Genomic DNA, 13,584 nt, shown 5'->3' with positions numbered 1-13,584 from the left:
AACCCGCCCAATCCAAGAAAAAAACGCCCGAAATGTGAACAAAATAATGTGATATAATTGTTTTGCCATGTCAATCAAGGTTGGTTAGCTCCATTTTATCTCCTTAAAACGAAATAATCACAACAAAATAAAATAAAAATAAATACATTTCCCAGGAAAATGGATCAAAACTGGGCAAATACATTCAAATACAGTCATGCATGACTAAAATGTCCAAGTGGAAACTGTCAAAATCCCGAAATGAACCGATGACTTTAACCCATGAAAAACACATCATTTTCAAATGTCAAAAATAGGAATAAACTAAATTAAGTGCAAAAAGTGCCCAATATAAGTCATCGGAATAAACAACGTCATTAGCCGGCATTACACACACCACAGCCATAATGTGTCACTGATACTGTACGATAATCCTACAACAAAAAGAATGCAGCGTTTCCATGTGTCGCGCTTTAACTTCAGACAGAACTACAGTCACATTGTGTTATGTCTTTCGTGAAGTACATATTTTTGACGTGATTTAACATAATATTTGACGGTGCCCAGGGCCCCTTAGATGTCCTGTGCCCCTGGGCAAGTGACCTGTTGCCCTAATGGTTAACCCGGCCCTGGTGTGTGTGTGTGTGTGTGTGTGTGTGTGTGTGTGTGTGTGTGTGTGTGTGTGTGTGTGTGTGTGTGTGTGTGTGTGTGTGTGTCCTCAGAGCGGAACATGGACAGTCTCCAGCAGGCGCTGCATCAGTCCGTCTTCCTGTCCGCCATGTCGGCTCACCCGAGCCGCGATCTGCCGCTGTGCTGGGAGCAGCACTGTAAGCTGTTGCCCGGGGTGGCCGGCGTTCAGGCCAGCCGCGTCACACACTGGACCGTAGAGGAGGTAAGAAACACCCGACCGTGTGTGTGTGTGTGTGTGTGTGTGTGTGTGTGTGTGTGTGTGTGTGTGTGTGTGTGTGTGTGTGACGTCTCATTCAGGAGCTCAGAGAACTCAAGCGTGGGGCCGTGATCGGTGGACACCTGTGCAATAAGGCCAAATATTATACTAAATATTCCACACTCAACTGTTAGTGGGATTATAACAAAGTGGAAGCACTTCAGCCACGAAGTGAAATCAAAGAGCGGGGTCAGCACATGCTGAGGGTCACAGAGCGGGGTCAGCACATGCTGAGGGTCACAGAGCGGGGTCAGCGCATGCTGAGGGTCACAGAGCGGGGTCAGCGCATGCTGAGGGTCACAGAGCGGGGTCAGCACATGCTGAGGGTCACAGAGCGGGGTCAGCACATGCTGAGGGTCACAGAGCGGGGTCAGCACATGCTGAGGGTCACAGAGCGGGGTCAGCGCATACTGAGGGTCACAGAGCGGGGTCAGCGCATGCTGAGGGTCACAGAGCGGGGTCAGCACATGCTGAGGGTCACAGAGCGGGGTCAGCGCATGCTGAGGGTCACAGAGCGGGGTCAGCGCATGCTGAGGGTCACAGAGCGGGGTCAGCACATGCTGAGGGTCACAGAGCGGGGTCAGCGCATGCTGAGGGTCACAGAGCGGGGTCAGCGCATGCTGAGGGTCACAGAGCGGGGTCAGCACATGCTGAGGGTCACAGAGCGGGGTCAGCGCATGCTGAGGGTCACAGAGCGGGGTCAGCTCATGCTGAGGGTCACAGAGCGGGGTCAGCGCATGCTGAGGGTCGGGGTCAGCGCATGCTGAGGGTCGGGGTCAGCGCATGCTGAGGGTCACAGAGCGGGGTCAGCGCATGCTGAGGGTCACAGAGCGGGGTCAGCGCATGCTGAGGGCCACAGAGCGGGGTCAGCGCATGCTGAGGGTCACAGAGCGGGGTCAGCGCATGCTGAGGGTCGGGGTCAGCGCATGCTGAGGGTCACAGAGCGGGGTCAGCGCATGCTGAGGGTCACAGAGCGGGGTCAGCGCATGCTGAGGGTCACAGAGCGGGGTCAGCGCATGCTGAGGGCCACAGAGCGGGGTCAGCGCATGCTGAGGGTCACAGAGCGGGGTCAGCTCATGCTGAGGGTCACAGAAGTGGCCAACTTTCTGCAGAGTCAAGAGCTCCAGACCTCCAAACTTCTGTGGCCTTCAGATGAGCTCAAGAACAGTGTGTAGAGCTTCATGGAATGGGTTTCCATGGCCGAGCAGCTCATCAGCGTGGGATGCAGTGGGGTAAAGCGTGCCGCCACTGGACTCTAGAGCAGTGGAGACGTGTTCTCTGAGTGACCAATCACGCTTCTCTGTCTGACAATCCCATGGACGAGTCTGGGTTTGCCGGTTGCCAGGAGAACGGGACTTGCCTGACTGCATTGTGCCGAGTGTAAAGTTTGGTGGAGGAGGGATTATGGGGTGGGGTTGTTTTTCAGGGGTTGGCCCCTTATTTCCAGTGAAAGGAACTCTTAAAGGATTACTTCACTTTTAAATAAACTTTTTTTTAAATAAAAAAAAGCGTGATCATCTCTGAGCTCAGCCATAACTTCCGCTAAGTGAGGTCAAAATACGAGCGTGGTCATAGATGTATACGTAGATGCCTCATTAGCGCCTGCACGGATCAGTAGAATGAGGCATCTACGTATACGTCTATGACCACGCTCGTATTTTGACCTCACTTAGCAGAAGTTATGTCTGAGCTCAGAGATGATCACGCTCGTCTGATAAGAGGTAAAATAATATCATAAATACTGCTGGGTTTCTCTCAGAAACTGATGGTTTGGCTAGATCAGACCCTTATTCATCATCTGGTGTCGTTTAAAGCCCTTTGAAGCTGCACTGAAACTGAAATTTGGACCTTGAACCTTTGGTTCACATTGAAGTCCATTATATGGAGAAACATCCTGGAATGTTTTCATCAAAAACCTTAATTTCTTTTCGACTGCAGAAAGAAAGACATGGAGATGGGGGTGAATAAATTATCAGCAAAAGTTTATTTAAAAGTGAACTAATCCTTTAATGCTTCACCAAGACATTTTGGACAATTTCATGCTCCCGACTTTGTGGGCCCATTTTGGGGACGGCCCCTTCCTGTCCCAGCATGACTGCGCTCCGGTGCACAAAGTGTCGCTCCATAAAGAAATGCTGTTCATAATCTCAATGATTCATCTTTTGTATGAATAATTGCATTAAACTGTAGATTTATAATCTCAGCCATCGCCACAGTAATCATCCATACTGACAGCGAGTTGATTTTGTTGACTTTCGTCACAGTTGGTCTGGCGTTTATGCAAATGATGTGATGTGGTGTCGACCAATGGCAGCGCAGACACTGGAGGTCATGTGATCCGACTCAGAGAGAATAAACACTTCCAGTGGTTTACTGGCTGTCAGCGCGCAGTAGTTTCAGGCTGTTTGTCATGGTGATGTTGGGCTGCAGAGGTGAAATCGAGCCTCTTCATGCCGCCGGGGACATGATGGGATGGTTGTCATAGTAACCAGGTGCGGCTGAAACTCTGACCCCGGGCCATGAGGATGAACGGAGCGCAGAGATAAACACACACGGCACGTGTTGAACTGCAGGCTGTGTAAATATCAGCCGCTCGCTCCTCAAACAGGCTGAGGGATTGTGGGATGGTGTGTGAGGATGTGCAATTCGTTAACTAAACGAGTTCAGAGGTTTTGGCTCACCAAGGCGGAATTGATTTGGTCAAAAATACAGTAAAAATGTGGAAAAAAAAGATGGCAGCAGATGGCAATCTGATTTCTTTCAAAGATCTCTGGAATGGTAGTCTGTGGTGATTGGCTGATACCAGTGGCGGCTGGTGATAATTATCTCTGGGGGGGGGGGTTTACCTTTTTACACATTCATTTCCCACATATAATTGAATGAGGAAAGGAAAAACAAAAGAATATAAAAAAGCATGTTGACCACTTGAACATACGTTTGTCTCTCCTTTCTGTCTGGCCAGCACATTTCTCAATAACTCTGACTAAAGTCCGTCATCTCAGTAGTGTCATGACGTCTGCATTGTTCAGATATTTGAGGTCTCTTACCCTCGCTGTCCACAAACTTCAGTACCGACACTTAGAAATAAAAGACAGGAAAGCAATAAAGGGCATTAACAACACATCAGCCTCCTCCGTTTCTCATGAGTGTGTGAAGCTCAGAGTGCAGCTGCTCTCTCATTGGCTGATGCTGGATCTGTAAATCGTGTTGGTCTGGTTCGGGATTCTTTTATCCTTTGTTTTCTTCCAGCGAACGCCTTGTGAAAGGATTGGGTTAAACTGCTGCCATCTCTACGAAACTGATCATCCTAAAGGTTTTGGCGGAGTCGGAGTGACGTCGCTCGCGCACTTTCGCTTTAGTGGCCAAGAGCGGAAGGTTGAGTGACAGGTGACGAGAACCAATCAGATTGGATAAAATAACACGCATTCTTATTCGCCAGGGACGCAGCGACCTGCGTCTGGAGGAGGATCTTTAAGAACCAATCAGAGACCAGCTTCAGGTCACATGCTGCCCGTAGATTTTTAGACTCTGATAGACGTCCATTAGTCCGGCGTCCCTCACACATGAGACATATTGAAGAACATATAAAATAATTCAGCCATCAAAGCCCGTTTTTATTAAATGCTGAGGCTCTTACTAACAGCGGCACATCGTATGAGTAAACTATTTTATTTTTATTTCACTTTTACATCATTTTTGAATACATGTATATTTCTGTAATTTTGATGGGGGCGGAGCCCCAGCGCCCTCTATTGACCAGCCGCCATTGGCTGATACTCTAGAGATGATATTTGCATGAGTTCTGTTGTGGAAGCGTCTCTGGTGTGTCTGAATGTCGGCTGTCGTTCGAGCTCTTCTAACTGTGCCATTAGCATATCAGACGAACACAAGCTCTAAATGGACATGACCAGGTCATTTTGCAGCGGTCAGAGCATCTAATGGATCCGGCCAGGAGTTCTAGTTCTGTCCCTGTGCTCTCTGGCAGTATGAAAGCCGGATCGATCTTACACAAATATAGATCGCTTCAACGTTACGTTTGAAGGCTTGTATTAAAGGGTGTGATGGTAGAAGAGTCCGCTTGGATTGAGTCTTAATCTGCGGCCGCTCTCGGGTCATTAGAGACACACACACGTCTTCATTATCCGCAGCAGACAGGCCTTAAATCTGCTGATGCATTGGAGACGCGACTGCACATCAATGAGCGCATGCAGCAGAACTCAAAGCGTCTGATCTGAGGACTGCAGAAGGGCGATCTGGTGTCTTGGCACTCATGCTGCTTTATAATAAATGGAGTTTGTTTAATTAAAGTCCGGCGCGGCTCCAGAGACGCTCTTCCTGTGATTGTGCGCTGAGGGGTTTGAGTCCGATCTGAGCACATCAGGGATGTCCTTCAGAACCTCTTTAACCAGAACTACTGTTACAATCACGAACGGAAACAACAACAGCGTTCAATCTTCATTAAATGACACTAAACCCACCAGTAGGTGGCAGCAAATCATTTTCTTAACGAGTCATTGCATCATTCACTCAGACGAATCATTCACTCACACGATTCGCTGAAGTGAGTGAGTCATAGAATCATTCACTCAAATTAATCATTCACTCTGACGATTCGCTGAAGTAAGTGAGTCATTTGCGATTTGTTCAAAACGGCTGATTCATTCAGGGACAAAGCAGTAGTGAGTCGTTGAATCATTTAGTCAGACAAATCATTCCCTCAGACAATTCACTGTAGTGAGTGAGTCATCGAATCACTCACTCAGACAAATCATTCACTCAGACGATTCGCTGAAGTGAGTAAGTCATAGAATAATTCACTCAGACAAATCATTCACTCAGACGATTCGCTGAAGTAAGTCATAGAATAATTCACTCAGACAAATCATTCACTCAGACGATTCGCTGAAGTGAGTGAGTCATCGAATCACTCACTCAGACGAATCATTCACTCAGACGATTCGCTGTAGTGAGTGAGTCATTGAATCATTCACTCAGACAAATCATTCACTCAGACGATTCGCTGAAGTGAGTAAGTCATAGAATAATTCACTCAGACAAATCATTCACTCAGACGATTCGCTGAAGTGAGTGAGTCATCGAATCACTCACTCAGACGAATCATTCACTCAGACGATTTGCTGTAGTGAGTGAGTCATTGAATCATTCACTCAGACGAATCATTAACTCAGACGATTCGCTGAAGTGAGTGAGTCATTTAATCAATGGCTCTAATGTTTGGAACTGTTGGCAAATGAGAGGAAAAATTAGACGATATTGATTTGTAAAGTGCAAGTCCCCTAATAGCCTATTAACTTAATGTCAATTGAATTGTATAAAATCAATATCACATTTGCAAACGTACTGATATTCGGGAAAACGTCACTTTTGCTCATATTGCTTATAAACATTAAAAGCGAGTTCTACAGAGGCTGTTTCTGGAAGCATTTGTGTTAATTTTGGAAGCTCTTTTTTGGGCAAGCTGGCTCTGGTTCCTCCATCGATGGCCTCCTCCCTCACTCCTGCGGATATTCTTAGCACAGATGATTGTTGGAGATCCCTGAGCGGAGAAGATGTTTCTGAGTGTGTTTCTCTGTAAACGCTGCAGGATATTCTGTGCTGCTGCTGCTGACGCTGCAGAAGAATCTCTCTCACACAAACACACACACACACAAACACACACACACACACACACACACTTCGGCTGAGCTGACCCGTCACACACACACACACACACACACACACACACACACACACACTCACTCACTCACTCATTCACTCACTCACTCACACACACACACACACACACACACACACACACACACACACACACACACACACACACGTTTGTATTTGTGAAATGTGAGGACATTCCATAGGCGTAATGGTTTTTATACCGTACAAACCGTATTTTCTATCCCCTTACACTGCCCTTAAACCTACCCATCACACACACATACACACACACACACACACTGCCCCTGCCCCTAAACCTACCCATCACACACACACACACACACACACACACACACACATACACACACACACACACACACACACACACACACACACACACTGCCCCTTAAACCTACCCATCACACACACACACACACACACACACTGCCCCTGCCCCATCACAGGAGACTGTGCAGTTCACTTTCTGTGTAAAAAACCTCATTCTGTGATTTATAAGCATTTTGAAAAGTGAGGACATGGGGAACGTCCTCATATTTCACCCTCTTTTTGTAATACCCATGTCATTATACACATTTGTGTCCTGATATTTCACAAAAACATGCCCACACACACTCACACACACACACACACACTCACACACACACACACACACACACACACACACAAGCTCGCTCGCTCGCTCACACACACACGTTTTGTTCATTATTAATACATATAAGTATTTTATGAGCATGTACTGTAAATTGACTTGACACATATATGTTATGTGTGTGTGTGTGTGTGTGTGTGTGTGTGTGTGTGTGTGTGTGTGTGTGTGTGTGTGTGTGTGTGTGTGTGTGTGTGTGTGTGTGTGTGTGTGTGTGTGTGTGTGTGTGTGTGTGTGTGTGTGTGTGTGTGTGTGTGTGTGTGTGTTTGCGTGTGCGTGCGTGTGTGTGTGTGTGTTTCAGGTGGCTGATTTCATCCATTCTCTACCCGGCTGTGAGGAACAGGCCAAGCAGTTCAGAGAGGAGGTGCGTGTGGAGTCGATCATCAAACACTGATGAGAGAACACACACTCTTTATGATTTATGATTCTGAAATCATATCTGCCACATCTCAAGCGAATGCTCCTAATCAGTGTGTGTGTCTCCGCTTCCAGTCTAAGTATCAGAAGAGAGTGTGTTCGGCTGTCCGAAGCATTTTAAAAATAGATTCACTTGAGACGCATATGTGAGAAATCATAAAAGTTCGATTTTCGAAGCCTGCATTAAAGGCACAGTATGTAAGATCTCCTCTAGATCAGTGTTATATATTGTATTATATATACTTTATATATACTTCATCCCAAATGTGTCCAAGAATGCCCATCAGTGACATCATCCCCGCGTCGCCCTCCGGTGTTATTGTGTAGTAACCATGGCAACACTAGCGGCGCTTTAATATCTGCTGTGTTTTATTAGCCACTGTTTGGATCATTGATGGACAGAAACTCCTCATTGTTCTCCAGCTCAACACAGTTAGTCTGATTGTGTAAATCTGCTGTTGTTGATTTACCCAGAATGCCATGTTTTACCGCCTCATATGATCTCGCTCACTGCAGTGTGAACAAGTGTCTCATAGTAGCGCCCAGCCAACATTACAACATCACTTTAACACACTCAAACACACACACGCATGAGCGGAAGAAGCAGAAGCGCTCGCAGCAGAATAAAAGCTCCGCCCACTCAAGAGTCAAGACACGCCTTTGAGTTGAGTAATTACACACTGTGCCTTTAATTTGATCAAAATCGGTCTAACAGTTTATTTTGTCATATTTTGCGAAGGCTTCTATTGAAATTGTTAGCGTTCTTATTATTCTTCTTCTTCCCTCTTCCGCCATTGGAGTCTATGGCAGCCCGTAGAACCGTTTGAGGGAAAGTTATGAAATTTAGCACACAGATAGAGGATAGTCCCAACTGTCTCAGTAGCAAATTTGGAGTCTCTAACTCAATCTCTCTAGCGCCACCACCTGTCCAAAGTTGCACTCGTGTTTATGCGAATAACTTTTGAACCTAAAATTTCCCTCCATTTTTAATTAACCAAAAAAGCATGCTTTTGCGAACTCCTCCAAGGCCGATACTCCAATTTTCACAATAATTGAACCAGATCATCTTCAGACAGTGCTGACAAAAAGTTTTTTTTTCGTCAAATTGTTTTCGATAAACACACAAACAAATTTTATGTAGCGGTTGCGAAAACACACTTAAGGCAATATCTCTGCAACGCTTTATCGTATTCAAACCAAACTTGGTACATGTCATCACAAGCATGACCTGAGGCAACATGCAGCGTTTCGGCACAGCGCCACCTACTGGTACAGAGATACGAAAAATGCTATTTTTGCTTATAACTTCTGAACCGTTTGTCTGATATCCAATTTTAACTTATCGGCCATTTTGTCTGTCGGCCATTTTGAATTATGAGCTAAAATGCTGTATTTTATGAACACATGAACGGATTGAACACATGAACGGATTGTTATGAAACTCAGTATGGGTCATCAGCACGATGCCCTGAAGGAGCCTGAGAAGTTTCGAAACAGCGCCACCTAGTGGATAATTTTTTTCAAACGCTTATAACTTTGGGTGTGTTTGACTTATTTTCATTGGAGTAACTTTTTTCGTCTCCTGAATCCTCGCCGAGTCCAACGATACCAGACTTGCCAGGTTTCGGCGTATGGTTTGCGCAGTGTTGTAATTAAACGCTTAAAAAACGTTAGCTGATATCTTGGAAACCGCTAGTCCGATCGAGACGAAACCAGCGTCAGAAGTTCAGAAACATAGGTCGATAGCTGAACGATAATGCACAAATATTAAAATATTGATAGTAAGGGGGAGTAAAATCCAATCAAAGTCAGGGGTCAGTCATATTTTACGTGTTTTTTTCATATAAGTGTCTATAACTCCAAAAACAAAATGAGATTTTCACCGAAATTGACACAACATGTATGGGCTCACTCCGGACACACAAAAACATGGTAGGATTGTGCCTCTTGGTGGCGCTATAATAGAACGAAATATGACATTGGCTCTATACAACTCAATGTGGGGTTTTAACATTTTTGCTTAATTGTCTTCACTCATTTTTTCAGTTGGTCTGCTGCTAACTTCCTTGTTTGCTTCTGTTGCGCTTAGCCCTGGTATTTATATGTGTCCCTGGACCACAAAACCAGTCATACGGGTCAATTTTTTTTAAATTGAGATGTATAGATCATTGATGTGGTTTGATAGGACAATATTTGAGAATCTGAGGGGGGCAAAAATATCTAAATATTGAGAAAATCTCCTTTAAAGTTGTGCAAATGAAGTCCTTAGCAATGCATATTACTGCTAATAATACATTTATGATATATTTACGGTGGGACATTTACATGGAACATGATCTTAATATCTTTTGGCATAATAGAAAAATGTATAATTTTGACCCGTACAATGTATTGTTGACAAATATACCCGTGAGACGTTTATGATTATGATCATCGTCATGTTTTCTCGATTCCCTCTCTAGCAAATCGACGGGAAGGCGTTTCTGCTGTTGACGCAGCGAGACATCGTGAAGATAATGAGTGTGAAGCTCGGCCCCGCCCTCAAGATCTACAACTCCATCCTGATGTTCAGACACGGCGAGGACGACCAATCAGCAGCCGGCGACAGCAACACATGAGGCCAGAGCGACCAATCGCAGCCCCTGCACCCCTCCCCCCCTGCGAGATCTGCTGTATTGATGCATTCCGACACCTCTCGTGCCCCAAACTCCGCCTCGATCAGGTTCCTGTGTGTTCCCGGTTCTGCCTTTAAACAGACGTCGTGGACCGTCCTCCCGCTTCAACTCAACGGCATGACAATCAACCAGACATCAGGGGTTTCTCCGTCACGGTGCTATTTCTATTCAAAACACAACAGGTGAACAGCGACAGGACGAGTGTGTGTGTGTGTGTGTGTGTGTGAGATGACTTTAAACGAATAGTTCACACACTAATGATCGTTCTGTCATCGTTTACTCACCCTCGTGTCACTTAGAACATCCATTTAATGCGAGGAAACGAGACTGGATGTGTTTGAGCAGCATGTGATCATATTTAATAGCTTTGAATATTGATCTCTCTCCAATTCAGGGGAAGATTATCAGTGAATAATTCTGTATATTATCATGTAGTTGTTTTGGTCACACGAGGCGATGACGACGATGGAACGATGATTTGCGTCTGAACTGTAATACTCAGAGAATTGTGCCCTTTCTGTTACTTCCTCTAATTTTATTCTGTTTTGTACAGTACTGTCTGATTTTGCTGTACCTGATGAATCGCCGTTTATTTATTGTGCTAAACCTCCGTATGTTTGCACAGTGAAGGATAATAATAATAATATATTGTATATGATCAATTTCAAATGCCAAAAGGATTTGTTTTAAATTGAAGAGTGTTTATTTTTGTGATGTATTGCACAGAGCCCGGTATACGACGACTCCCCGCTTATGTTTAATTAAATATTATAAAACTTTATTGGAGTGTGAATGCTGCGCTCTCATTGGCTCTGTTAGATGGAGCAGGTCACGTGATCTGAATTTTCTGATGATTATTTAAAGACTTGCTATAATGCACAAAGCAAACGATATATATTTGCTATGAATTTCGACATTAATGTGTCTCATTTTGAACGTTTATTTCTTTAGCCAAGCGTCAGGAATGTACGTCCATCTTGCGTGTTGTAGTTGAGTTTCACACCCCAGAATGAAGATGATCAGTTGTGTTTTCATTGCTGTATTAGTTCAGTCCATTCCTCCACGATGATTGATTTATTGATTCTGAACATATTTATGAACCCTCTTTCTTACACAGAATTCATTCGGTCCACATCAGCACCTAATAAACAGTGCAAATCTCCTCATTCTGTCGTCTGTCTGCTTTATATAAAACTATTGGTGGATGTTCTTGGGAAAAACACAAGACGTGTGTGTGTGTCATCTCATCTCCGGCAGCAGCATTAGTGGAAGAACACATTGATTTATCCGCGTTTATTAATAGAGTTCAGCTCAACCAGAGTGAAGCGGAAGAATCCGCTGACCTAAAGCAGCCGGACGCTTGCTCTGAGACATCTGGATCAGGGTCAGAATATGAATGTGAAGTCAGTGAATGTTGCTCAGTTTGAGTTTGTGCAGCTCAACGGCCTTCAGATTTACATGAACCTTCACGAGCGGTCATGGGTAAATCAACCGATCATGTTAACACTTTATTTACTGACTTATAAACCACTTATCATGTGCCTGCGTGTGTTAAAGAACATGCTTTTCATTACAGATTATAGAAATAAAGGTTTAGTGGGGTTCTATATAGAACTCTAAGGTTCTCGACTCAACTTTAAAGAACACTACACCAAAAAGGTTCTATATTGAACTCTAGGATTCTCGACTCAACTTTAAAGAACGCTTTACGCCAAAAAGGTTCTACATAGAACTCTAGGGTTCGCGACTCAATTTTAAGAACGCTCTACGCCAAAAAGTTTCTATATAGAACTCTAGGGTTCTTGCCACAACCTTAAAGAATGCTTTACGCCAAAAAGGTTGTATATGGAACTCTAGGCAGTCCTTCCAGAAAAATGCGGCTTTTTTTTGTGATTGTTGCGGGCAAAAATCCTTGATTATGCGGCACGTTTTCTTAAAAAATGCGATGAAAAATGCGGGATATTTATGCAATATTATGCGATAAAATTGCGGGAACTTGCAAAAACTGCGGTTTGATGAGAAAGAGAAAAAAAGCACTACATCACAGAAAGTGCTGGAATATTTAAGTTCTCATCTTGTTTTATTGAAGACCTTAATAATGGCTCAAATTTAAAAAACATTTAGTCAATCAAGTTCTGTAGCTTTACAAAAGGAATATGCTACAACTTCTGAAAAAATTAATAAATAACTTCCTGTTTTACAGATGTCGCTATACAAAACAGACATTTGAGTGCTTCCAATGCACAAAGTGCAATCTCTTAAAGGGTTAGTTCACCTAAAAATGAAAATTCTGTCATTAATGACTTCCCTTTATGTTGTTGGACACAAATTAAGATATTTTAGTTGAATTCCGATGGCTCAGAAAGGCCTCCATTGGCACAATGTACACTCTCAAGACCCATAAAAGGTAGCCTACTAAAGACGTCGTTACAAAGTCCATCTCACTACAGTGGTTCTACAATAACTTTATGAAGCGACGATAATAGTTATTGTGTGCAAAAAAAACTAAATAACGACTTATTTAGTGATGACTGATTTCAAAACACAGCATCATGATGCTATGAATCATCGAGTCGATTCATGATTCGGATCGCGTGTCAAACTGCTGAAATACGTGACTTTGGCGATCCAACCCGCTGAATCGACTCATTGATTCATAACGCTTCAAACCGCTGAATCAACTCATTGATTCATAACGCTTCAAACCGCTGAATCGACTCATTGATTCATAACGCTTCAAAGCTTCATGATGCTGTGTTTTGAAATCAGTCAGCACACAGGGAAACTGCTTTGCTCTTTTGCTGTTATTTTTGTTGGCCAATGGGAGTTTGTGCTTCATCATGGTTTCACCGGTATCTATGGTTTCTCCGCGGGGTTTGAAGCTTTTCGATGACGTTCGCGTCGGGTAATCACGTCACTTCAAAACGTTCCCATGGCAATAGGCGGAAATGGCGGCTCTTGTGTGAAGTAAACGAACATTTTTCAACTTTCTGCTAATATATATGACTTTTTTTGCAACGAAAATGCGGGGATTATGAAATCGTGCTAGCCCCGCATATTTTGCACGCGGAAATAGGCAATTTATGCGGCGAAAGTGCGGCGTATTTGAAAAAATGCGGCCCCCGCATGAATATGCGGACTTTGGCTGATTATGCGTTAAATCACGCGATCGCATAATCGCGTTTTTCTGGAGGGACTGTCTAGGGTTCGCGACTCAATTTTAAGAA

At 44.1% G+C, this 13,584-nt stretch overlaps 1 protein-coding gene across 1 annotated transcript in view; it reads left to right on the top strand.

The window, feature by feature from the left end:
* The window catches only part of l3mbtl4 (L3MBTL histone methyl-lysine binding protein 4), an 88,153-nt gene extending 76,630 nt beyond the window's left edge, over positions 1 to 11,523 (top strand). The window contains exons 18-20 of the mRNA XM_079806420.1: positions 702 to 871; positions 7,567 to 7,629; positions 10,145 to 11,523. Coding sequence (XP_079662546.1) covers positions 702 to 871; positions 7,567 to 7,629; positions 10,145 to 10,300 — 389 coding nt within the window. The 3' untranslated portion in view covers positions 10,301 to 11,523. The remainder of the gene's footprint in view (positions 1 to 701; positions 872 to 7,566; positions 7,630 to 10,144) is intronic.
* The last annotated feature ends 2,061 nt before the right edge of the window (positions 11,524 to 13,584 follow it).

This window comes from Gobio gobio (assembly GCF_949357685.1).
Source record: "Gobio gobio genome assembly, chromosome: 23".
Classification (NCBI taxonomy): Eukaryota; Metazoa; Chordata; class Actinopteri; order Cypriniformes; family Gobionidae; genus Gobio; species Gobio gobio.
The sequence above is the reverse complement of the archived record's forward strand: the minus strand, read 5'-3'. Positions and strand labels throughout refer to the sequence as shown.